Below are 27,827 nucleotides of genomic sequence, written 5' to 3'. Positions count from 1 at the left end.
TGGATGCCGATGCCAGGCATCTCAGTCCTCATAGCATATTGACCCCCCAAACAGGATCTGCAGGCCCAAGACCGAGCTCACCGCATCGGGCAGCAGAACGAGGTCCGGGTCCTGAGGCTCTGTACCGTGAACAGCGTGGAGGAGAAGATCCTGGCGGCCGCGAAGTACAAGCTGAACGTGGATCAGAAAGTGATCCAGGCGGGCATGTTTGACCAAAAGTCTTCAAGCCACGAGCGGAGGGCATTCCTGCAGGCCATCCTGGAGCATGAAGAGGAAAATGAGGTATTAGAGAAAACCCCAAGTTTATGAAATCAAACAGTGGCCTTTTGTCTCTGAAGGACGAAGAATAATCCCTTTGTTTAAAAAACTTCCTGGGCTGGCGTTATTGAAAATGGAGAAATAAACTGCTGTTTTAGATCCCAACCATAGAAAGCCTGTGAAAGTTATCCAGAATGAGTGTCTTAAGAGCTATTGCTGGAGGAACCTCAAGGCTTGGCCTGTGGGTGCTCCCTCCTTTTTCCCAGGGTGGCAAAACCAGCTGCTTTATTGTACCATCAGTGCTGCCTTCTGGAGGGCAGATGCAGAACTGCAGAGGATACTTTAGGGACAAAATCAGCCGGACGAGACAAGACATAAATGGAAGGGGGCCTCTTTCTCTCATCCTCCAGAGCCCTCTCTCTCTTTTGCCTTTTGATCAGGGATCACAGAGCTTCAACATGTTTGTAGGACAAACCTTCACAGCCATCTTCCGCCCATTTAGCTATACTTGCTCTTGGAAAGCATGACCTTAACCTCCACTTTAAATTTTTCTTTAAGAGCTGTCTGAAGGTTGGGAAAAATTCTGGTTAAACAGCCTTTATTTGTCAGGATTGTATGAAGAATGCATTGATTAGGTTTTTATTAGGGGAATGTTGAGTTGTCGTTTGTATTATTTTTAGATTGCCAACGTTAGTAATTTTATAAATATTCATTCCAAAATGGATTTGAAGTAGATTTTTAAACGTATGTATATAGTGTAGCAAACTACAGAATATCAGCAGAAGTCCTTATCATAAAACTGGCTGAACATATTTTTTGTGTGTGCCCATACTTACAAATTGAAGAGTAAGTCTACCTTACATATTCATGTGGAATACTGTTTTCATTGCATATATTAGATATAATTTGATTTTTGCCTTAAATAGGATATGTGTTTTTGCATTCTTCTATAAATTATGAACCTGAGTCTTTTAAAAGTCTTATAAACAAATACTCCTCAACTTACAATGGTGTTACATTCCCGACAAACCCATCATAAATTGAAAATATCAGGACATGGCCCCATCTTAAGTCTAGTGGAGTACTGAATGTGCATCCCTTCTGCACCATTATAAAGTCGAAAAATCCTAAGTCCAGCCGTTGTTAAGCCAGAGACTGTCTGTATATTTTTTTTTTCTAAAATGAATCTAAATGTGAAGTAAAGCTTGATATTTAAAGGTATCCTGAAATGAACCCATTTGCAAATTGAAGAGCACTTTTGTATTATGCCTCCTAATTTGTCGGTCTTATATTTTTGATTAGCTATCCACTGAGTTTCATGAAAATGATAAAAAATACATATGCACATGCACTCACTATCCACACACATTTGAAAAATTTTTATCTCAAATAATTTATAGTTTCTGATTCTAGAAATTGAATATTTGATACAGATATGGAGTCAAATTGTCAGGTGATTTTTTTGTTGTTTATACACTTGGACATTTCCAAAAAAACAATATGGCGAATGATCTATACTGTGACAAAGCAGATATGAGCAGAGCTGACACTTAGCCAGTCGTCTCCACTACATTTTTGCTTATTTGTTTTGTGTAGGCCTTGTGAAAATAGTACCTGATCTGGTTGAGAATCAGGGAAGCCTGGAGTTTTCCAGCCTTCCTAAGCCGCAGGGAGATGCTGATCTCCCCTGGGCCCGAGGGCTGCCAGGTGGGGCCTGACGTGCACTCCCCTCCCAGTTGTCCTGCCATCAAGGCTAGCTGTGAGCAGCCTTGCTGAGGCTCCTGTCCCTTCTTGGCTGCCAGTGTGTCAGAAAAATGTTACCATTTTCAGGGGGGCTTGTGTCCTGATGTAAAGATGTTTGAAAACACTGAGAGACTGCAGTCAAAGACTCTGGTTCTGAAAGATCAGGACAACATAGGCTGGCATCACCATGGTTGATGCGACCATGAAGTGCTGGGGCAGAGAACCCAGGAAGATGCATTGTGCACTTCCAGCTATTTGGTTTTCCATGAAGGTCATAAACAGGCACTTTACAAGAGAATCTTTTCATCTTGGGCATGGGGTTGTCTGAGCCCCTCATGGTCCAGGTGATGAGAGGGTAATGTGTGGTTCTAGGAAGAAAGTAGGCGAAGCGGGACATCTGTTCACCAGAGGAGACATTACCAGATATTTTGTACTGTGAAGTCTGAACCCACTCCCAGCTAGTCTGTGTCCTTGTCAGATGAAATGTAATATTTAGACAAATGGACTTTAATCAATCTGGAGGCAAACTAGAATAGAAGGTTTTTCAGAAATAATTATTATCTTGAATTGTAGATTTTTTACTTTATTGGATTGCATTCATTTCTAACACTTATTAAGTTCCTGCAGTGCGAAAGACGTTATCTTGGGAGCCGACACAGTCATCTCATTTGAGCCGCTAGTACACTCATACTCTTTCTCTAAAACAAGTTGCCTCTTTTTGAACATACAGTTTGTGAAATTGGATGTCTGAAGTTCTGTGTTTTCCTCTTTCTTCCCTCGACTGATACACTGAAATTCCCCGTTTGATTTTTAACAAGCCCACTCAGCGTATGATAAAAATAATTTGGGAAGATAAATCCTGAAGCATATGCCGAACTTTTAGAATCATTTTTTAAGTGTGGAAGTCATCCTGTAACATTGCTAAAAATCCTGAGAACTGTTGGTTTCTGAGGAATTAGCAGAGAGATAATGTACCTTTGTTTGACGTGATATAAAATGAAAATTTTAGCCCATATGTAATTGCTTTCTCTGCTTCATTTAAATTATTTTAATTAAGTATAATTTTGAGGTTTTTTTGCTACTGATACCTTTTTAGTTATCCCATCCATAGCTCCAATCATTAACAATAATACCCATAGAAATATATTAAGCACACTTCAAAGGCTATATATTTGGCACATATATGTGATTTTTATTGTCTTAGTGCCTAGTAACAAGGTTTCACATACTTATGTTTTTTGTAAGGATTTGAAAATAAGCATTTATATTTGGCATAAGGTAAATGGAACTAAAAGAATTAATGTTAGGTACTTTTTCATATGGATTTCCTTATTAAAATCTTACATCCCCATGTGAAATAGATGTCATATCCATATGACCAATGAGGTCACTGAAGCGGGGAGACATTAAGTAACTTGTTTTTAAAGTAACAGAATCAAGATACACACCCAGGAGAACTCATATTTCTTATAGTGCACCACAGTTTGCTCCCTGAACGGATTTTGCTCTGGGAAGATGGTTTTAATAGCTTGTAAAATAATAACGTCAAGTACTAAATCCAGCAACCCCTTCCCTTTTCTTTCTGGCTCGAGAAATGGGACCCCTCTGGTCTGGAGGACAGATCACTTACTTGTTTGTACCTTGCCCCAGCTGTCCACTGGGGCAAGATTAAAATCACTTGCCCCAGCTGTCCACTGGTTAAAATCACTCTGTTTTTAACCCCAGGAAGAAGATGAAGTACCGGATGATGAGACTCTGAACCAAATGATTGCTCGACGAGAAGAAGAATTTGACCTTTTTATGGTAATGTTACAGAAAATCATGAACACAAATGCTTTATTCCTCTGCCCCTTTTTCTGTTAAGCAGAATGTCTGGAGCCTGCGTGCCTGGCAGAACTTCATACGTAAAGCCTATGCCTTTCCTTCAGTTCAGAGGCTGCAAACTGGCTGGAGTTAGCCTGCAGACATATTTTGTTTGGCCCACGCAGCGTTTTTTAAAATTTCCCATTCATTGCCAACATAAAAAAGAATCCTGATTTCTGGCTTCTCTTGAAAAATGAGATCGGGCAGTACCAGGCCCACATCTTTGTGTGGAAACAGTTGGCCAGGGCTGAGTAGCAGCTGCACTCTCTGGACAGGCCTCGCGGTCTACAGCTTACCATAGACCCCCTCCTGTTCCCAGTTCGTTTCTAATCCCAGGCCAATGTCATTCAGGAAGCCTACCTGGCTCCTATAGGCATTGGAACTTACAACAGTGCCCTTACAGGATCAAAGCAACATGCTCCTTAGGGAGATAGGTGGACAACAGCTTAAACAACACACAGGTGTGCCTTTTCAAATTGTTGACGAGAGCCTGCTTAAATGAATGGGAACCTTCAAGGTGTGCATAAAGGTGTAGCCTTCATTTAAGGATCAAAATCAGTTGGATTTCCCTCCAGTGTCTTCAATCATTTTCATCTTCATCAAAGACTGATTACAGAGCGAGTAAATATAAACCACAACTTTGGTGGTTGAATGCTGCAGAACCCTAAAGTTAGAGGTCCCAAATTTGAGTGCCATGAGATCTTACATGAGTAATTTGCATGTGTGAAGCAAGTGGGCAGAGGTAGGTGTACTGGAGATGCTTTGTCTACGGGGGAAAGAGCTGCAAGGTAGAAATGTGAGACCTATGTCGCCAGAAATGACAAATTTTCAAGGGGAGCTTGAAGTCTAGGTGTTTATATGTGATCTCTAGATTTTAAAACACTGCAACTAAATCCAACTTTTTAAGTTATTATATAACACTGCATGCCAAACAAAATACAGCTGTGGGCCAAATATGATCCACAGGGTTTGCAATCTCCACCTTTTTAGCCTAGACAGAATGGAACTCTACCTGTTTGGAGAGGCTTATGTTATTTTGGGGTTTTGTGTGTGTGGCTTTTTTCTGGGAACATTGATTGTATATAATGATCCACAATAAAATTTTCTTTCTCAGGAAAATTCCGGTAGCTGTGGGAATAACTACTAAACTGGAATATGCATTTCCCTTTCTCCCTCCGTCCCCGAAATGAACCACCCTTCCCAAGTAAAGCTATTTCAGAGAGGAATGGTAGTAAGAAAGACTTAACAGCATGGTCAATGTAGGGCATTCATAAATTCTAGATTTCTTAACTCACACTGGTCAGCATAATCAAAGATTACAATATTCTCTATTTAGGGAGGTTAAAGATACCCATCAGAACTAGACATCCCCTCTGTCCTTGAAGAACTAATTAAAAGGCAGATTACTGGGGAACACCCAAGCAAGAGACCCTCAGCTCATCACTGTTAGGCAATAATTCAGCCCTGCTAAAGCCTCAGATACTCTCAAGACACTGGAGAGGACAAGCTGCTTGCCATTGTACAAATTAGATTAGGCCCAGAAATGGAGAATTCTTTCAGCAGCCCTGAAGTAAGGGGGTAAGTGTACTTTCCTGCCTTACTTTGGGGCTATTTGTAGAAATTGAAAGCCTCAGAAACAACCTGAATATCTTGGAAGGCACAGCCTTCTTTTAATTTGGGACTATTTTACCACTCAAAGAACAGGCTTGTAACACAGGTGAGGCTGGCTAGGGAACACTTTTTGTAGGCACTTGTGTGGATTTTCTGCTTGTTTCTTAAAGGCTGGCGTCTATTTTGAGGATTAGACAGATTTTAGGTTTGCTTTACTTTCTTCTAATCCACCGGCCGCCTTTGGCCAATTCACTATTCCTTAGCACCTCCACTTGGGGGCAGGAAATAAAATTTGAATCTCTGCCAGCTACAGATTAAAAAGTTTGGTGAGAAACAAGAATGGAATGTGAGCTAGAATAAATCTTTGGATTTTAAATATTTAAACTCTTTATCCATTATTAGAAACGAATGAGTTCTCTATAAAATTAATGCAAACTTATTATTTGATTTTGTATCATAGACACTGGTTTACACATGATAAGCAGATAGTTTATTTAAAATAACGTCTTTTTAAAAAAGCATGTCTTGCTTTCTCTTTCTAAAAATGTAACTTCAGAAAAAGTATCTTTTATACCAATTACTTAGGAATTTTACCAAAAAGATCTTTGGCAGCTCAAGATAAGTATCTGAGACATTTTGCTAACATACAAACATTAAGCTTTTAGATGCTATGTTCTCTACAAAGGGAAAAAGCACTTTTAAAACTAATTGTACTTGTAAGCATAAGGTTTATAATCAGATCGCAAGACCAATTATTCACAAAGTAACTAAATAGTAAGTTTGACTTTTGCCATAATGTTGAATTAATTATATTGGTATTTTGTGGGTAGAAATCTCTAGGGAGAGATGCAGTTATTAAGACTTTAAGCTTATCTTATGTAATCGAATCTACCTTTCCTAAAAGAAAAAAGAAACAAGTGCATAATTTACTTTTCTATCAGAAAAGATTTATTTTCTCAATTGTGGACAAATATATTAGCAATAATAATGTCCATAGAAATGTATTGATTAAACAGACCTCAAAGGCTATTTTTTTTGCTGTAGATAATAGTAGCAGTAAAACCGAAGATTGAAATGGCAATATTTTGTCATCTCAGTATAGGACATTAACAAAATTTTTTTTTTCTTATTAGCTCTCTAATAACTATTAGGAGGTTGCCTCACGAAGCCCCTCTTTAGAACTGCTGTAAGGAAGGAACCTCTGGGTGCCAGTTGTGAAGGTTTGGTGGATCCATTTCTCATACCAAAGCGTTAGAAGACAGGATTAAGCATCGTGAGCTAATTATAGCACATGACAGAGCAAGGTGCCCACATTTATCAACCAATGGGACTTCACCTGTCTCCCAAGCCTACCAGATTCTGGAAACGTAATGACTTCCAAAAATGTGGAAGAAGTAGAAAGAGCTTTGACCACTAATTTTAAAATAGGTTCTAGAGGTCGTATTTGGGTTTGCGTAGATATTTCATTTACATGTTATCAGTTTTAGCTTTTAAGAAAACATAATATTGAATCCCAATTTCAGTATGGTAGAACCAAAGGAAGAAGGAAAAGGTAAATAACAATGATTGATGGTCCATTTCATTGTGGAAATGACACATCTCGCTAGTGTTTATATTTATACATAACTAACGTCTGTGGATATATAGTGGCAGTTTATTTTTTAAAAATCCATCGTATTGTTTAGTTATAGATTAAAGCCAAGTGTGTGGCTCTTAGTTTATTTACAAGTGAACTGGATTATTAAAAAGAGAGAAGGTGGCGAAGTAGGCATTTTGAAGGCTCTGAAAGGAATCCATTTCACTTACAACTAGATCAGTTGGGATGCGATTACCTCTGAGCTCTGTCTGTCTGTGGTATAATATATTCATAAGAGCACAAAGTTTAAAATGTAAGGAATTCAAGAGCATTCCTCCCACAGTGCCATGAGGTATTGAAAGTTTAGTATATTCATGGCCAGTGGACCGGTGAAACCATTTATGTCTGTTCCACGTGTCCAACTGTGGGTAGCTATTCTGTACTGATACCTTGGGTCCCCCTTTTTTTTTTATTGCTGATTGTTCAATTCAAAGCACAAGCCCTATTGAATAAAAGGAAACTTTCTTAAAGATCTTTCTTTTCTTTACTCAAAGAATAAGTTTCTTCCAGGGAAGCAATGAGTTGTATAGCCAAGAGGTCATATTTTTAAAATGCATTCCCAATTTGAATGTTTCCACTATTACTTTAAAGAGGAAGCTCTGTATACACACAGACTAAGAAGAGGAGATTCTTTAAAAGTACTTTTTAAAGGTATGAATAAGTTTCAAAAGATGGGTACAGAGAAAGGGAAGGGATTTTACTTAATGGAATCTCTCCCTAGATATTTAGGGATGAGCTAGAACAAGTCACCCAGGATGAGAGAGGTTGAAAGGGACCCTGCAGCCATAGGAAGTGACTTGGGGAAGTTGTGTAGTACTGTCAAGTCTGTACCATACAGAAGCCCTGACTTTCGGTGACCCTCTTATTAATGTCTCCAGCGGATGGACATGGACCGGCGGAGGGAAGATGCCCGGAACCCGAAACGGAAGCCCCGTTTAATGGAGGAGGATGAGCTGCCCTCCTGGATCATCAAGGATGACGCTGAAGTAGAAAGGCTCACCTGTGAAGAGGAGGAGGAGAAGATATTTGGGAGGGGGTCTCGCCAGCGCCGTGACGTGGACTACAGTGACGCCCTCACGGAGAAGCAGTGGCTGAGGGTAAGCCTCGCTTTTCTAACCTGTTCTCACTCGGTGGAGTGTTTTTGGTGGCTTGGAGAAACCAGGGGCCTAGAGCTGGAATTTTCTGAGGAGGCTGAGTTCGCAATCAAAGGGAAGGGGCTCTTGAACACAGAAGATAAAGTCATTCTGCTGTTGCATAAAGTCATTGTGCTGTTGCATGAAAAGATAAAGGCGTTCTGCATTTCAAGGCAGTGCTTGGAAAAAAATATGCAGAATTGGCCATTGGAAGCACAGGATTATGAGAGCTATGAGACCCACTAATGTTTTATGACCAATTGCCTGGTCATGCCTCACCGTCTCCAACTGAGAATCAAAGTGTGGAAGGGCACCTTAGAGAGCTTTGTAATTGTTCCCCCTCATTTCATGGTCTTTAATCGAGGTTTTACTTCTGCAAGGTCTGCACAGATCTTTCAGGGACAGCAGAGTTTTCCAACTGTGTTGTCATTTTGTAGACCTATAGTACTTTTAGAGCTGGAAGGTACCTTTGTACCTGCTTGGTTTGATGAAGAAACTGAGGCCCAGAGAGGTGACTTGGCTATGCAGGACACACAGCTGGTTAGAAAGCACAGAATCGGTGGGTGCTTATGTGTCTGCATGCTCGATTTCGGCTTGATCTGATCTGTCCCTCACAAACACAGATTAGAGCCTGGGACTCGGGTCACCGATGCTTGGAAATGTTATTCGGGAGTTTGTTTATGTTGTTTTCCCTTTGGAAAATGGTGATTTCTCATTTTGACTGAGGACTGAAATCTCAGAATGTTCCTTGGGCAGCACAGAAATATCAAAATGCTCTTAGGAGTCGCGTGTGTGAACACTGAGGCCCGGGTGACTGTTCCATTCGAAGGGTTAGCTCTACTTCCCATTTTTGGGAGTAGACTTAGTACCTAGAAAGGCACAGCAACCTGGGACGTGCATTCCAGACACAGCCAGTAAATGCATGCTGGAAATAGTAAGTGTAGTTGGGTAAAAACCAAGCAAAACAAAAGCTTTGGGGAGTTGTTCGTTTTATCCAAAGGGAGTACAGTTCCCAAGCTTTGTGAAACGTGGATTTTAGGACCCAGGTTTTAAGTAGGTAGGTGGGTAGAAAGGCAGTGGGCAGAATTTTGAGATTAGATACCGAAGGCGAACGAACAGGTCTTGTCACCACTTGAGATGTGATTTACTCAGGATGTTGTATGATGAGAGGGACGTGACCTGAATTTCGAAAACATGGGAGCCTGTGATTCTGAAAAGCACTGCTCATTATTTGTGGTTGAACAGTTGTGTATAAAATAGAACATCTGTGTGATTAGTTTGTCGTATCCAGTCAAATATTCCAGTGACCTCAGAATATGATTCTATGAATTTTCTTTGTTTCACTATTGAGGTGATAGTTATGTAATTAGGATTCATTCTGTAATATGAAGAGTTTTTTGGTTAATATATATTTCTGAGCTTGGGAAAATTTTATTTAAGCAATAAATTGAGTACCTGGAGTATTATTACAGCAGATGGGACAATAATAATCTGGGCCAACCTTTTTTTTTTTTTTTTTTTTGAGACAGAGTCTCTCTCTGTCACTGAGGCTATAGTGCAATGGTGTGGTCTCAGCTCAGTGCAACCTCTGCCTACCGGGTTCAAGTGATTCTCCTGCTTCAGCCTCCCCAGTAGCTGGGATTACAGGAGCACACCACCATGCCCGGCCAATTTTTATATTTTTAGTAGAGACGGGGTTTCACCATGTTGGTCAGGCTGGTCTCAAACTCCCGAGCTCAGGTGATCCACCTGCCTTGGCCTCCCAAAGTGCTGGGATTACAGGCGTGAGCCACCGTGCCTGGCTGGGCGAAATTTTTAAAGCTAAGCTTTGATATGTTTACTCTCCAGACATTAAAAGCAAAATAACCTTGTTTATTGGGCAAGAATGTAGCTGAACTTAACTTCTTAAAAATAATCATTGGGAATTGCCCTTAAGAAAAACAACATTGTGAATCTCAGGAAGTTTTCCAGTTTAAGATATCTGTTTTGTTTTCTCTTTTTCATTCAGTTTCTATCCCTGATGAGTAGCACAGTGCCTAGCGTAGAGACTCAGTGAATGTTTGTGAAAATGAAAGTACAGCCTTAAGAGGAAAGGGAAAGTGACTAACTTATCAGCAGTGTCAGGAGAGCATTTCTCTTTTTAGCGCATGTAGTAGACTTCCTTTTATCTACAACATGCACATTTAAAAATGGAAAATTAGTTTGTTTTACAAAACTGCACTGTGAAAATTGGTTTTTATAATTGTAATCCTAAAATGCCATGCAACATACTAAGTCATCCAAGAAGGACGAAACTGTTCTCAAAACAGCTTTATTGTAACGTATCTTTTTGTAATCTAATCTTTTGAAAACTGCATGCCCGTATTTGGTATGAAACTGGCAACTTGCTATTAATCAGGACATGCAATGGATGCAACATGCCCCATGGCCTAAGCATTCAAAGTAGATGCTTCCTGTCTTTGGTGTTCACCAGCAGCAATCCTATTTAATATCAGCCTGTTAAGCTTTTTTGATGATGAAATGATATTGAAGGGGTTCTCATGGGCCTGGATGTGAAGAGATGTTCTCTCCTGGCTTATGATTTAACACGTTGCATGAACCCAGCCAACATGGCCTTGAAAGGGAGTTTGGCAAGGACCGTTGTGTAAGAAATGCTGTAACAGGGCTAAAATAATCCTTCTTCTTCCTGGCAATGTTGTACAAAGCCTGCTTGGCAGAGACATCCAAGATGCATAGCATCGCAGAGCTGCAAGGCAGTTGAATGGAACAGCTTCCCCTCCCTTGCTTAAATCACATTCTCTGCAATCTCTGTGCCAGGAGGCTGGCCATCCCTAAAAGGAAAAACTACCTTTTTGTCTGTGTAGCCCCTCCAGTTCGTGGTCAGCTCTGATTGATAGTTCTTCCTCCCTTTGAATAGAATCTTCTTTCCTTGTAGCTTCTCCTCACAGGCCTTGATTCTTTTCCCTGGGGTGAACAGAACAATCTTTTTTTCTGTCTTTAGTATCACAGCCCCATGGATAAAATGTTTGCAAACTCATGTTCAGTCTGGATTGAACTTTTCTACCTTCCTCTTTCTCTTGAACTTTCCTCCTCCTTCAAGGCCCAATTCAATTGCTACCCACTCTGTGGCACCTTCACAGATAAATATTAATTGCACTTTTAATTGTCCTCTTAACATTTCTTTGCTTGTCCTTCAGTCACAGTTTCCTAGTATTCTCGGTAGTTGCCAACCTGCCTGCTTTCCTGACTAGTTGATAAGCTGGCTCTGTATCTTGTTAGAATTTAGGACTTCTGTGTACAAATACTAAGTGCCCATCAGTTGCCAAATTGAAGTAGCACTGGATTGACAGATAAGGGTATAGATAGATGTGGGTAATGTTCACTGCTGCCACAGATGGACCTCAACATGCCCTGTCCGTGGACCTATCCAGAAAAATAAACAGAAGTTGATTTCTCCCTTCCATGAAAGTCCGTGGTAGGTATTCCTGATTGGTGGGGACAGCTGTTCTCCATAGGGTCATTCAGGGCTCCAGGCTGACAGAGCCTCTGCCAGCTTGGTCATCCCCATCCACTTGAGCTGGAAGTGGGGAAAACAACATGGAGTAGTGGGTATGGAAGTCTGATGGGCCCTGCCTAAATGGTTATAATTCCATTGGCTAGAACTTGGTTATGTGGCCACTCCAGCTGCAAAAGAGATGGAAATGTGGTCTGGCTGTGAGCCCAGGAAAACAAAATTTTGGTGAATATTTAGCCATCCCTGCCTCAGCACACTTAGGTTAAATTTAAGTGTTATGGTCACTTTCTTTGCAAATGGTGTTTTGGTTTCATTGAAGACAGGTTTTATTTTGTAATCATGGCATGCTAAAAATTCCTACAGTGTCCTTTAGAGAATCTGTTTAGTTGGTGGAATTTAGAATTTTTTTCTGCATTCATAATGTTGTTTTTAATCAGGAGGATCACAATTTCAAACACAGTTCAGTTTTTTTTTAAAGGTATTTTACATTGTTTTGAAATTCCTATTTCCACTGAGGAAACTTAAATGTCCTTAGTGTTTGCTGGTCTCAAGTTAATGTCATCTTTTTGTGGTAGTCAGTTCAACATTCGCATTCTGGGCTGTTTCTCTCTTCCCCGGGGGCTCCCATCCCATCTTCTTCTCCAAGATGGCATCTGGATAAAGATGTGGTGTTTAAGCATGACATTGGGGGCGAGCATCCTGGTTCTCTTGCTCCCCATGGGTCTCCACTGATCTCAGCATATAGCTGCTGGTCTGCTCCTGTCCTGGGAGGTCTTTACATGCAGCTGGTTTCATCTCATTCTTTTAGAGACCTTGATGACATGTGCTGTTGAAATCTGGAGCCTGGCCACAGGCACTAGTTAGAAGCTGTCCTGCATTCTCACATCTCATAAGACCCCTGGCCTCTTTGGCCTCATGGTGCTCTTAGCTCTTTTGTGTTCTGTTTGGAAGTCTGCAAACTCTCCTTGACTGATTTCTCCACACTGTGCTAGAACATGCAGGGTGCAGTGAAACTGGCCCCTTCCTCAGCAGTTGCTAAGTCAGCACCAGGGGTTGTCAAACCCGAAGCTTCTAGAATCTGATGGTTGGGTGGGTCCTGGAGCTTTTTAAAGAAAGCAATTCAAAAATGTCTTAAGTTTGCAAATTGTATAAAAGTATGTAACTGTATTTGGGATCACATAGTGAGGGATCCTCCCAGAGCTTTGGAAGGAGCTTGTGAGTGAGAGGCCTAAAGCCTAAGCTTCATTAGCTTTCCAATAAATCCACCTTTAGCAGTTGTAGTGCCTCATTATCTTCCTTTCCACTCAATCTCTGCCTCCAAACACCCCAGGCTTGGATTCTGAAGGGGGAGTATTGCATTTCAACCCAGCTGCAATTCAGTGCTGGCACAAACTAGCCAGACTTGGCACAGACTCCATAAGTTAAAGGGCATAGCCCCCAACAACACTGCCCTGACTTCAGACACCAGCCACACTTTGGGGGTCCCGAGGCCCCCCACACTTTTGACTGACTACAAATTCAGGGGCTCGTGAACCCTTTAGGCTTGATAATTTGCTAGAACAACTCACAGAACTCAGGAAAGTGCCATTAGCAACGGATTCAGATTCATTATGAAGTATACAAATCAAGAGAACTAGGCCAGGCACTGTGGCTCATGCCTGTAATCCCAGCAGTTTGGGAGGGCGAGGCGGGTGGAACATGAGGTCAGGAGATCGAGACCATCCTGGCTAACACGGTGAAACCCCATCTCTACTAAACATACAAAAAATCAGCCGGGCGTGGTGGCACGCGCCTGTAGTCCCAGCTGCTCGGGAGGCTGAGGCAGGGGAATCGCTTGAACCCAGGAGGCAGAGGTTACAGTGAGCCGAGATCGTGCCATTGCACTCCTGCCTGGGCGACACAGCGAGACTCCATCTCGAAAAAAGGGGACTAGCCAAATGAATGGAAGCACAGCATGCAGCCTGGGAGGAAACCTGGGCTGCTCTGCCTGCTCCTCGTGGAGTCAGCGTCCATCAGTCCTCCAGCTCATCAGTGTGTTCACTAACCAGGGAGTGCTACTGGGCCTTGATGTCCAGAGTTTTCAATGGGGTTTCACAATGTATAGGCATGATTGATTAGATTCTCGGCCACATGCTTGAACTCATTCCCCAGACTCTCTGCCCTCCCTGGAGGTCAGACTGGCTCACATCCCCAACCCTGTAGTCATGTGGTTGGTCTTTCTGGTGACCAGTGCCCACTGAAGCCATTTAGGGACCTATCACACATGACACTTCATTATCAGAACAAAGTTATTCCTGTCACTACGGAGATGTCAAACATAGAAACTCCATGCCAGGAACCCAGGACAAAGACCAGACAAATTCTTTTTTTTGAGGCAGGATCTCACTCTGTTATCTAGGCTGGAGTATAGTGGTGTAATCTTGGCTCACGGCAGCCTTGACCTCCCAGACTCAGGCAATCCTCCTACCTCAGCCTCCTGAGTACCTAGGACTACAGGTACATGCCACCATGCCCGGCTAATTATTGTATGTTTTGTAGAGTCGGGGTTTTGCCCCATTTGCCAGGCTGGTCTTGAACTCCTGAGCTCAAGTGATCCACCTGCTTCCGTCTCCCAAAGTGTTGAGATTACAGGCATGAGCCACCATGCCCAGCCTGACAGATTCTTTATTATATAATAGGTAGTAATATATTCAATCCTGACCTTACTTCTCTTCCTCTTGACTCCTGTTTCCTCCATGGAAGAAGGCTCTCCTCCTTGCCTTCCTGTCATGTGGCAACTTCCTGTTCCCGAGTGATAGCACCATGTGCTGTGGCTTCTTGTGCCATTCTGAGAATCCCGGTCCTCGGCCTTGTCGTGGCCGAGTGGTTAAGGCGATAGATGAGAATCCCAGTCCGCTAGGTTTGGCTCTTGATTGTAAAGGTGGTGAAGGGAATTCACTACCCTATTTTGGAAGTCAAAGATGTTGTCATTTTTGTCTTTGCATACCAACTTTATCCTAATTCTGCTCAAGGCAATGAGTAACTCTCCCGAACAAGGGATGGTTCTTTTAGAAAGTGTGAAAGAGAATATTAACATGGTTAACAAATATTCCATCCATTACAATTTTGTAACTTTCCTATGGTGTGTGCCCAAGGTGATAACAGTGCTATATTACAGATTACATATATGTATATTTGCATGCGCAATTATACATATATATACATACATATATATACACACACACACATATATATATGTATAATTGTGCATGCACAAGAAATGGCCCATCTTGATAATTTGGAAACATATATTTGCTTCTTTATGTGTAAGAGCAGGCATTCCATCTACCTAAATTCTGACAAGCCCAGTGGGCCAGGGTTTTCTGGTTTAATGTCAGCCCTGTGTACACTGGCTGTGCTGTTTCTAGCACCATAAGGCAGTCATCATTATTGAGCCAGGGGCTGTGCAAAATTGGGGTGATTGCAGAGCCAAAAAGCGGGCTGGAGGGTGGTTTCTGGAATGCCTGTTTTACTATTCTTCCTGTTCCTTTGCTCTTTCTGCCAACTTCAGAATCCTTCCTTTCCTTAAAACATTTAGTGATATCCCTGAATTTATTTAATTGCTACGTGAGTGATTTTTGCCCCACAGCACTTGAAGATAATTGGAATGCATTCCAGCTTACGTGCTCTGGATAATATGCAATTACCAGCCAGCTGGAGAGTAGTATGCCTTTGTCTCACAATGTCTTGTAATTTTAAAAAGTTTCTCCTATTTGCTGTTGTCTCTTGTTACCTTTCTTGCGGCATCATATATCTACCATGGGGTCCTTATGTCTGAATGTGTAGACACTTCTTTTGGTATACTGAATAAGCTCCTGGCGATGAGGGAAGACACCGCTTTGTTTTGTGATGTCCTGTGCAGCTGGGCCCCAATAAACGCTACGGAAATGACGGTGATGAGACTTATTTCTTTAGCTAAATTGGGCGATAGAAACAGCAAGTTTTAGAAGCCATAGAATTTCAAGAGGAGCTTTGGAGAAAGACAGAACGCCCTCCTTTTCCTTGACCAGTCTGTCACCAGGTGACAGCCTGAGCTTCCCATGGTGAACGTGCCTAAATGGGGTTCCCATCATCATGTCTGCTGACTACTAAAATAATTTTGGGGTTTTCTTCTTCCCAAAGTTTAACAAAGTAGAAAAAACAAAATGAGGCCGGGGGCGGTGGCTCACGCCTGTAATCCCAGCACTTTGGGAGGTCGAGGCCGGCATGGCGAAACCCCGTCTCTACTAAAAATGCAAAAACTAGCTGGGCGTGGTGGCGGGTGCCTGTAATCCCAGCTACTCAGAAGGCCCGAGGCAGGAGAATCACTTGAACCTGGAGGTGGAGCCTGCAGTGAGCCAAGATCACACCACTGCACTGCAGCCTGGCGACAGAGCAAAACTCCATCTCAAAAAAAAAAAAAAGAAGAAAAAATGACATTTATAATACCAGGTGCTAATCAGTAAGGTAAAATGTGATACATCTCAAGAGAATTTAGTGTCTTTAAAAAGCTATGTAATACCAAGCTGCAATAAGCTCTCTGAGTTGGCCTCTCATCACAGGAAGCCAAACTGCTAAGCTCTACACAGGAAAAGGCAGACAAATCCATGGTGAATTAGTCACAAAAAACTGGGGAAAATATGAAGAAAGGTTAAAGAACAAGATATTTGAAATTCTATGGAAATACACAATGATAAATAAAATATTTCCTCACAGGTATAAAGAGGTGGGCTGTGGATTTTTCTCTGCCTAGAAATCTTGCAAACAAGCTAATGCCTCCTCTGGGCTAGATTAAGTATGATCCAGCCTGAAATCACAGACAGGGGCTGGAATCACTCAGTTCTGTTTCACCTGACAGCATTAGTGATTCTCGTAGATGTACTTTTCCCCTAAAATATTTTATTTTACACTGGCAAGATTTTTTTGTTGGGGGGATCCTTTTTCTAAAGCATAATGTGCATCATGTTTGTAATATTTGGCTGCATTTGTTTTGTCATTTAAAATCTTTTCTTGCTTTTTCTGTAAGATGTGAGAAGCTTCGTAAACATGGACCTTTTTTTCTTTTATCAAATGGCATTTTAACTTTTAAAATTGGGTCATCAGATTTACTGGGGCAAAATTTTCTAGCAAGCTGCATTTCCGTTTTTATACACAAGGGAGAGCTAAGGCCCTAGAAAATAGATTTGGGTTTTGCCAAATTCCAAGTCCTTCAATACTTTAGGGTGGAAGTACTGAACTAATTAAGAGCGGTAACAGTTGTGAATTGTTTGGAAAAATACTGGATAGTAATAAAATAATTTTAAGAACTTTGTATAATTTTTATTTTTTTCTGAAATCCAGTGACTAGATTGCTTTAACAGCCCATTGGACTTAATGTTTCCCATTTTATATAATCCGGGAGAATAAATTTAATAGAATAGTCCTCAGAGGTCCGACGGAAATATACTAAAATAAATAATAAAGGTTGAGGAGTGAGAGGGAATTGTTTTGATTTTGAAAACTTTGATGCTTGGAATTTCTGGTCTTGAGTTTTGTCCTCTGAAATCAGGATTCAGCTCTGAAATCAAACTCACTCATCGAAAGTAACCATGGGAAACTGAATTTGGCCTACAGATACTAAGGAGCCCCAATAATTTCACATTATCTTTTAATGGAGCAAACTATTACAGAGAAATCAGAGAAATAATATTTTAGGAATTTGTATTATATTTTAGAAATAATATTTTAGGAATATGTCTATCTGAATCAAGATTTGGTTTTTGACGTTTTCTGCTTTTTTACTTTTTTTTTTTAAGAGACAGGGTCTCACTCTGTCACCCAGGCTTACTGCAGCCTCAAACTCCTCGGCTCAAGCAATCTTCCTGCCTCAGCCTTTTGAGTAGCTGAGGCTACGGGTACGCACCGCCACACCCAGCTAATTTTTGTATTTTTTTGTACAGACAGGATGTCACTCAATTGCTTAGGCTGGTCTTGAACTCCTGCCCCTAAGTGATCCTCCTGCCTCAGCCCTGCAAAGTGTTGGGGTTACAGGAATGAGCCACCGCGCCTGGCCAGTTTTTGTTTTGTTTAGTTTTTTTAATCAATAAGGCTGCATGTTTCAGTCAGTGTCAGGATTTAAAAAAAGAAAAAAAGGCTACATGAAGAAAATCTTCATTAATTTTCTTAATAAAGAAATGTAATTCTTCATCAAGAGGTGGAGGTGGGGAAGAGTACAGTTGAGGAAGCAGAGACAGGGCAGGGTGGCTTCATCATCATTATGCCTCAGGGTTCGGGTAAGCATCAGAAAAATAACTGTGACTTTTGATGGCTCTCTATATGGAGAATTTAGGATAGTGATTAAGAGTACATGCCTTGAAACCTGATGAACCAAGAGGTTCGGATTCCAGTTCCACCTAATTAGCTCTGTGACCTTGGGGACCTTGTGTCACCTCTCATAGCTTTGCTTTCCTCTCAGGGAAAATCATAGAACCTACTTGATAGGGTATTCTGAGGATTAAAGGTGTGTAACATAGAATCTGGCATATAAGAAGGATTCAGAAATACATATTAGCTATTAAGAAAAAGTTTCCAGTTATTTCGAAGAAGACCTAATGGATAATAGAAAAAGAAGAAAATACGTTCTCTTTTGTGTCTTGATGACAAGACTCGGGGTGACAAAGAGAAAGGTAAAATTGGGAATCAAGAAGCTCCTTTCGCTTACTCACTAATGGAATTAAGAGAGAACAATGTGTTTACTTGCTGAATGTGTTACAGGACCACAGGTTTATTCATCTCCAGCACTCCAGCTTGTACTCATTCAGCCATTAACTCTCTTTACCCTGGTTTTCTCCCTAGCTGTACACCAACCTATACTCACTTGGTTATTAACTCTCTTTCCCCTGACTTTCTACCTAGCCGCCTGCCAACCTATACTCACATGGCTATTAACTGTCTTTACTCTGGTTGTCTCTGTAACCCTGCGTGCCTGCAGGAAGAACAATGGGGCTAGCAGTCAGGAGCCTGGAATGTGAGTTCTGACACTGCTACCAGATAAATAATGTGATCTTGGACAGGTCTCCTGACCTTCCTGGGTTGTTATGGACTGATGTTTATGTCCCTGCAAAATGGATATGTTGAAATCCTAACCCCCAATGTGATATTAGGAGGTGGGCCCTTTGGAATGTTATTATATCATGAGAGCCCTCATGAATGGAATTAGTACTCTTATAAAGGGGACCCTAGAGAGCCCCCTAGCTCTTTCTACAACAGGAGGTCAGCAATCTGCAAGCTGTAAGAGGGCTCTCACAGAAGCCAACCATGCTATACCCTATCCTCAGACTTCCAGCCTCCGAAACTGAGAAATAAGTGTATGTTATTTATAAGCTATATTAGGGTTATCCACAGAAACAGAACCAATGGGATATGTGGAGACATGTATAAGAGGACATATATTATGGGCCTTGACTCGTGCAAGAAATCCCATGAGATGCCACCTGCAAGTTGGAGACCCAGGAAAGCCAATGGTATAATTGAGTCCAAGTCTGAAGGACTGAGAACCAGAGCAGGGACCACTGCTGGTATAAATCCCGGATTACGAAGACCTGAGAACTAGGAGCTCCAGTGTCTGAGGGCAGGAGAAGATGGATGACACAGCTCAAGAAGAGAAGGAATTCCCCTTTCCTTTGCCTTTTTGTTCAAGTCCAGCCCTCAATGGATTGGATGATTCCTACCTATGTGGGTGAGGGTGAATCTTCTTTGCTCAGTATGTAAATTAAAATGCTAATCTCTTCCAGAAACAACCTTACAGACACATCGCAAAATAATATTTTACCAACTATCTGGGCATCCCTTAGCCCAGTCAAGTTGACACCAAAATTAACCATCACATCAGTCACCCAGTTAATGGTATTTTGTTATGGCAGCCTGAACTAAGACATGCGTTGAGTTATATTATCTTTAATTTGCAGGATCCCTTCCACCTATCTAACAGTAACCTCTAAAGTCACCTGAAGCAGCTATTATGGAGTACAGTGGTGCAATCTTGGCTTACTGCAACCTCTGCCTCCTGGGTTCAAGCAATTATCCTACTTCAGCCTCCCAAGTAGCTGGGATTAAAGGTGTGTGCCACAATGCCTGGCTACTTTTTTGTATTTTTAGTAGAGATGGGGTTTCGCCATGTTGGTCAGCCTGGTCTTGAACTCCTGACCTCAGGTGATCTGCCTGCCTTGGCCTCCCATAGTGCTGGGATTACAGGTGTGAGCCACAGCACCCAGCAACTTTTACTTTTTTTTTGAGACAGAGTTTTGCTCTGTCGCCCAGGTTGGAGTGCAATGGTGCAATCTTGGCTCATTGCTACCTCCGCCTCCCAGGTTCAAGTAATTCTTCTGCCTCCGTCTCCCGAGTAGCTGGGACTACAGGCGAGTGCCACCACGCCTGGCTAATTTTTGTGTTTTTAGTAGACATGGGGTTTCACCATATTGACCAGGCTGGTCTCGAACTCCTGATCTCGTGATCCGCCTGCCTCAGCCTCCCAAAGTGCTGAGATTACAGGCATGAGCCATCGTGCCTGGCAACTTTTACTTTTTATTGTGGTTTTTAATGATAATTATCCCCTGCTTCTTCTTTTTTTTTTTTTTTTAAGATACGGTTTCAATCTGTTGCCCCGGCTGGAGTGCAGTGGCACGTTCTTGGCTCACTGCAACCTGCGCTTCTCGGGTTCAAACAGTTCTTGTGCCTTAGCCTCCTGAGTAGCTGGGATTACAGGCACGTGCCACCACCCCTGGCTAATTTTTATATTATTGGTAGAGACGGGGTTTTGCCATGTTGGCCAATCTGGTCTCGAACTCCTGACCTCAAGTGATCTGCCCACCTCAGCCTCCCAAAATGCTGGGATTACAGGCGTGAACACTGTGCCTGGCCTATTCCCTGCTTTCTTATGTTACATAAATGTACTGTGAGTACATTTATGGAGACTATTTAAAAGCAAATTCAATTCAACATCCATTTGTCAAACATTGATTAGGTTGAGCAATACACTGTGATTGGCCTGGGGAAAGCAGTACTGTTTGGATTCCTTACAGTCATGGCAGGCCCACCTTATTAGTGCAATTAGGAGCCAGGTTTGAGAGAGACTATTAATAGAGGTAATATTGCACAGTTAGCCACCTTGAAGAGCTTGTCAAGAGCAGGTCTCCAAGTAGACACAGATGGAAATTAATAGAGATTAAAATAAACCATGAGATGCTCTGACTTGTAGGGTTTTAAACTGTTCAGGAAATCAGAGTTTAAACAACACATATTTTACTTAATGCTAGAATTTTAGTGTCATCCCTCTGGATGTTATTTGCAATTTTCCCTTCCACCATCCTCAAACTCCCAGAGGAGGAAAGGGCCACTGCCTCTTTGGCCAAGCAGTCTGGCCTCCAGACACAGCAGGCAACTGGGTTTATCTTCCTGGCTACTGCTAGGAGACTCAAGCCTTCTTAACACCGCCAGTGCTCGTGTGGTTTCTACCAACCCTACTTGGCCCAAAATGAAAAAAATATACAGCACGGCCCATTCATTCACCTTTGAGAAAAGAAAGATTCAGGGCTTTAGGTGCCAAGGTAATAAGGATCTGGAGTGTGTAACATTTGCAGGTTTTTGGCATTTTGGAGGATACCTTTCCTCTTTGTTCACAACAGTTCAGGTGGCTACCCAGAGACGTCAGTGGGAACTTAACAAAAATCAGCCCTGATGACCACTCCTGCATCAGGTTCTCCAGTGGCCTTCCATTGTAAGTGTAATTAAATCTAAACACTTGAACATGGTCTGTAAGGCCACAATCCCCAGGCCTTTGCCTGGTGCTGGATTCCCACCTCCTTGCCTTCATCTCTGGGTGGCTGCTCCACTGAACTCTCCTTCTAGTCCTTGGCACTTCTAGAAGCCTTTCTCCCAGATCGTCATGTGGCTGTCTCCTCCTTGTCCCAGTGATCTCCTTCCAGAGAGACCCTTCCTGGCCAACCTAGCTGAAATAGATAGCCCCTGGCAACAAGTCATATCACCTATGTTAACTTTCTTCATGGCATTTGCCACTATCTAAAAGTTATCTTACTGTTCCTCTCCACTGGTATAAAGCTCCGAGAAAGCCAGGGCCGTTGCCTGTCTTCTTCACTGCTATGTCCTGGTACCTGCAGCAGGACTTTATGCATGGTAAGCCCTCTTTAAATAGGTGTGGATAAGTGAATATACTAGGCAGAAATGAGGGCTAGGAGAGATTTGGTTGCAGCCCCATATCCTTTTGGCAAAGACAGTAGAATCATGTTTTTGTAACTAAGATGAGTCAAGGTAGAAATTGTCATTCTCTCCTGTTAGATTCCAGTGATCTGTAACTTCATGTAAAGATTTCTTAAAATAATTCTAAAGGCACACATTTTTGATATAACAGTGCTTTTGAGCTTTAAGAATTTGAGGCCTCCATTCTAATTTCAGAACATATTAATGAAGATTTAAATATGCATTAAAAAGTACAAGCATTGCTTCAACCCAGCTATTTCTCAGAAATTCTCATTGATTTTATAACAGCTGTCTTCTAGCTTGAGCCTTCTAATTTCTTCAGAAAAAAAAAAAAAAAACAGATAAATACATCTAACTTAAAATTAAGACAAAAAGAAAGTATTAATTGGATTTTTAGTTTTGTGTGTTTTCCGTATTTAAAATGTGATGCTATATGCCTTTTTAGATGGCTTCCCTTCTTTTATGTTAAAGAGTGAATTGTCAGAATCATGGAAAATTGTGGATGACACCATGACCCTTTCCTTGAGGCAAAACTTGATTCTTGTTCTGTCACTCCTATTGAAATAAGGATTTAAGGTCACTATGCTCTTAGGAAAGCATGTTCCTAACGTATTATGCTATTTGGAAGAATATCTTTCCCTTGGACCTTTGTAGAACCTTTTCCCAAAGATTATTTTCAATATCATCCTCAAAAGTTGAGCTTTACGAAGGCTTCCCATAGTCTGTTCTTCTCTTCCACAGCTGCCTCTGATAACTTATGAAAGATGGGCTCAGGTGTCAGATGATCAGGTTCTGCTTGCAGATTTGTCACTGATTTGCTCTGCAACATCTTGGATAAATCACTTTACGTCTCAGAGCTTCAGTTTCCCTGTCTCTACATTGGAGTCATGAAATGGGGAAAGAGGTGGGGAAGAGAGCACCATCTCTCCTGCCCTGTCATTCTCCAGCTTTGCCTTTGGCAGCCCTAGAAAGAACGATGTGGGTTTGCCCTGGCCTGGCTCCATCTCCGAGAACTCAGCTCTTAGGAACTGAAACTCAGAGGGGTGTGGGTGAGAGATTTTTCTCCCTGTTCTTAGCCGGAGTTTCTTTCAAAAATGCAGGCTTGACAACTAAGGGTTCCCTAGCATATCTGTAGCGTAGTAACTGGTCATATGTGTAGAGCTTTTGGGGACTCACCTGTAGCATCTGAAGAGTTGAGATGAGTCTTGTGTGCTGACAGGATGTGATGGACAGGACACCAACATGGTGGAGTCAGTAAAGGGAGCACCTGCTTGCCACAGGGGTTTACTGTAATCACCCAACAGGTCTTCCTTCTGGCTGCACAAAGCCAGGCCACTGAGACCATGGCATTGCGGTAAAGAAAGAGTTTAATTGACGTGAGGCCAGCCACACCATGTGGGAGATGGAGTTAGTACTCAAATCAGTCTCCCCTAAGACGTGTAGGTTTGGGTTTTTCAAGGATTGTCTGGTGGGCAGGGGGGTAGGGAATGGGGAATGCTGATTGGTTGGGGATGCAGTTATAGAAGTGTGGAAAATGGTTCTCATGTGCTAAGTTAGCCTCTGGGTTGGGAGCCGCAAGACTGGTCGAGTCACCAACACTGGTGTGATATTGTGAAGTCCAGCACGCTAGAGTGTCAGCATTCCAGGAAGATCACTAAAATGAACATTTGTTCTGCAAGAGAATTAATAAGTCCAGCATAGGGGTTACTGGTATATATTTTTATTTGCTGCCATTTTATCTGATGATTGACTGTTTTGTTCTATTTTTCTCCATTTTTATAATCACTACCCCCAATATAATCGCTACTCCAGGTGGAGTCAGCTGGTCGTCAGAAATGCAAAAGTCTGAAAAGACATCTCAAGACACCAATCTTAGGTTCTACGATAGTAATATTGTCTACAGGAGTAACTGGGGAAGTCACAAATCTTGTAACATCAGGGAAAAATACCTGGTTATTGTTTCACTTACATACATCTTAGCAGAATTCAGGCCCCTCTCATAATCCTAACCTGTGGGCTTTCATTAGTTTTACAAAGGTGGTTTAGTTTTGGGAAGGGCTATTATCATCCTTGCATGAAGGTTAAACTACAAACTAAATTTCTCCCAAAGTTAGCTTGACCTATTCCCAGGAATGACTAAGGACAGCTTGGCAGTCAGAAGCAAAATGGAGTGAACTATGTCAGATTTCTCTTACTGTCGTAATTTGCAAAGGCGGTTTTGCTACTTTCCTTGCAAATTAGTTGGGGACTTCAGCAATTCTGCATAGACCAAGACCAAGAGTTTTCTAGTACTCTCATCAAGAAGTCACCTACTCTCGTCCCATTTTAAATCCCCTGCATACTATCTAGAAGAATATATAACAGATGCTAACAGGATCCAATTTGTTCATTGAAATATATCAAGTTTTCTCCACATTTTCAAGACCATATTCATTTGCATTTAATTTTAAAATATCAATACACTGATGTCATGGTATATCATTTGAAGGCACAGGGAAGGATATTGTGAAGTCCAGCAGACTACGGTGTCAACATTCCAGGGAGATCACCAAAATGAACATTTGTTCTCAAAGAGAATTAATAAGCCCAGCATAGGGGTTCACTGGTATATATTTTTATTTGCCACCATTTTATCTGATGATTGACTGTTCTGTTCTATCTTTCTGCATTTTTGTAATCACAACCCCCAAACGCCTGAAGCTTTGGGTTTTTATGTAAACCGTAAAGTAGAATTTATTTGGAACCAGCTCCCTGTCATAAAAGCTAATGAAAAATACAGAAGAGTGAAGAAAGAAACTAGAATCACCTATAATCTCATTGACCTTCAGGTATCCAAGGTTGGAGAAGGAGCCAAGAAAAATCATGGACAGAGTTATTTTGGTGCCATTACATTCAGAATTATTTTTAACCTGTTGTGAGGCTCAGCTCATTTGTAGTAGCTTCAGTAAATCCTAACCCATGATGCACACCGAGCCCCTGCCTGTTAGTGGTAATGTGCATGTCTTTCCATTTGGTTGAGGACACCTTGCTGTACTGGGCACTTGGTGCCAGAGGACTTTTTTTTTTTAAGGGCCATTAAGGGATACATGGAGACCTGCATTCTCACACGGACGCAGTGATTTTTGCTTCCTCTCTGAACAGGCCTTTGGTATTTCACAGGCTGAACCCTTCTCTTTTTAAGTGACCTGTCACCTCTCATGTAGTCAATGCTTTCTTACTGCCACCAAGTTGGCAAGTGTCATGCCATTCCTCTCCCCAGGGGAGAGAATTCTTAATCCAAATTTATTCCCATAGGATTTTCAGGACTTTTCCTGAGCCAAATTAGACTCTTTCTCTCAGTATATCTACTATCTCCTCCTTTCCCTGTATTGGCCAGTGCTAGACTGGAAGCTATAAATAGACAGCACCTTTTAATTCCTTCAAAGATTTGGAGTAGGTATTATTTCTCCCATTCTACAGGTGAGGAACTAAGCCTCACAGGTAGGGAGTATGGTTTTTGGATTTAGCATTTAGTTGATGACAGGTGTATTTGTTTAGTGAATGTTGAATGTAGAGTTTTACCTTCTTTCATATACTGAAGATGCACATCTATGCAAGTCTGTGCATAATGTAATGGCACAATGTAATGGCACCAATGGTATCCTATAAATTTTATTTAATAGCCTGTAGCATTGAACGTCTTCAAGCCTTTTAACTCTCAAAGCTAAAATAAGAAGATTGTATAGTTACTAGTTAAAATAAAGGCAGTTTAAAGAGATGGGGCTGGAGTAGGGCAAACTGAGAACAAAGATCTTCATTTTGCCCCATTTCTCTGGCCTATTTTTATTCACTATGTAGTTGTGTGGCCCTCCCTTGAGCAGTAATCATCCAAGCCATCTATGCAAGTCTGTGCATAGATGCGCCTCTTCAATATGTTAAAAAAAAACTATGGGACTATGGGAGTTTAGTGAAAGGCAATCACATTTTGGTTTACAGCCCCTTTGCCCACTGAGCTGATCTCCTGGCTTGTGAATTCTGGCCTCTTCTTGAAAAGGTGCAGGAGCGCGTCAGATCAGCAACAGGTGGTCTAGCTGGCCCGGGGAGGACTTACGCAGAATTGAAGACAGCCTCCTGGGGGGAGGTGATGAGACCTGCCCGTGAAGGCTGTTAACCTGGCTGCTCCTACAGTAGGGGCCCCTTAGTGGACTTCCTTCTGCCAAGCAGTTAGGACCTACAGGTTAGTTTCCCTCTCCTTGGTTGTCTCTGTTTCTCGAGAAGGTGGGGCCCTTACCTCCATCAGTCAAGTTGCAGATGCTCTACCTTTGGGCTAATGGGTGTTGGTCTTCACTGCTCCTCGTCTCGGGTGACACTGGACAATCTTTTTTACTTTGTCAAAAGACAAAATGACATCAAATTTAAAGTTTTTAATTGGCTTTTGCTGTTCTAGAATCAGACAACGTCAAGCAAAGGAAGTTGGCTTAATAGAAAGGGTAGAGGAAAGCAGAAATAGAACAAAAAGCATATTGGTTGTTTCAAAGTTAATTTTCCTTGTAAAGGTTAAAGCAGAGGGAACTTCCTTATGCTTGCTTAAACTGGCCTGTTTGGGGATTTGGTATTCTCTCTCTCTCCTGATTTCTCAGAAGGTCAGTTATTAAACAGCTTGGTTTCAGTGGTGTGTAACTTCAGCAAGGGTGATTCCATTTTGGTTTGGCCTGTTGAGTCTAGTGCAGGAGCTCAGTCCAAACCAATGGCCTCCTATAAATGTTATTTAATAGCCTGTAGAGTTGAACGTCTTCAAGCCGTTTAACTCTCAAAGCTAAAAGAAGAAGATTGTGTAGTTACTAGTTAAAATAAAGGCAGTTTAAAGAGGTGAGGCTGGAGTAGGGCAAACTGAGGACAAAGATCTTCATTTTGCCCCATTTCTCTGGCTTCTTTTTATTCACTGTGTAGTTGTGTGGTCCTCCCTTGAGCAGTAATCATCCAAGCCAGTTGTTAGAACGCGTTTCCCTAGCAAGCTCTGTCATCCTGAGAAAGCAGAGGGGTAAACAATAAAGACTTAATTGTATCTCACCAACATTTTTGGGTCCCATTGGTGAGTAAGGCATCAATTTAAGTGCCTTTGGAAGCAATTTTGATTAAAATGATTTTTTTTAAGTTCTTAAACAGATTTCGGGATGATAGGAGATTCGGACATATTTTAAAACAAAACAAACTTATACAAGCAGAATTAAACAACCTGGAGAAAAGTACCTGTAATGTATTGTGCTAGTACAGGGGAAGGAGGGAACTGCGTAGGATGTTATAAAAGAAATGGTATTTTAGCCTTTTCTTAAAAGATGAGAATGCTTTGGGTAGGAAAGAGGGATCAGGAGGGTTCCAGGCCAAGGGAAGCATATGAAGGCTTGGAAATACGTGACCCCTGCTTACTGTGACTGTGTGTTTGGAACAGAGTTTTTAACAGCAGTAGACGTGGGGAGGAAAAATGAGGCCAGGGCCAGACCCTGGAGGCTATGCATGACCAAAGAATCTGGGCTTTATTCTATTTCATAGAAAGAGTTCAAAGCCTGAGCGTATTTGAAATGAGAGAATGAGTGATGTGTCCCTCTGTTTAAGCAGAGAGAAGATACCATTTGCATTGAAAAAGATTAATTGAAGAGGTCAAAGAAAGGGCAGGGAAAACCCATAAGGGAGGTCATTTAAATGTGACCCTGTGAGAGAGGAGACCCGTCTGACAGCAGGGAGACCAGGGGGAAAAGATTGCTTATGAACTATTTCAGAGGTAAACTATATGATGACAAATAGGACTGCAGGGATGTGA

General features: G+C 41.7%; 1 protein-coding gene across 8 annotated transcripts in view; it reads left to right on the top strand.

Moving 5' to 3' along the window:
* SMARCA2 (SWI/SNF related, matrix associated, actin dependent regulator of chromatin, subfamily a, member 2) overlaps positions 1–27,827 on the top strand; it is a 178,097-nt gene that overhangs the window by 100,389 nt on the left and 49,881 nt on the right. For all 8 annotated transcript variants that reach the window (XM_054657899.2, XM_054657897.2, XM_054657898.2 and 5 more), the window contains exons 25-27: positions 55–282; positions 3,727–3,804; positions 7,990–8,208. In XM_054657899.2, coding sequence (XP_054513874.1) covers positions 55–282; positions 3,727–3,804; positions 7,990–8,208 — 525 coding nt within the window. The remainder of the gene's footprint in view (positions 1–54; positions 283–3,726; positions 3,805–7,989; positions 8,209–27,827) is intronic.

The sequence above is a fragment of the Pan troglodytes genome, chromosome 11 (assembly GCF_028858775.2).
Source record: "Pan troglodytes isolate AG18354 chromosome 11, NHGRI_mPanTro3-v2.0_pri, whole genome shotgun sequence".
Classification (NCBI taxonomy): domain Eukaryota; kingdom Metazoa; phylum Chordata; class Mammalia; order Primates; family Hominidae; genus Pan; species Pan troglodytes.
The sequence above is the reverse complement of the archived record's forward strand: the minus strand, read 5'-3'. Positions and strand labels throughout refer to the sequence as shown.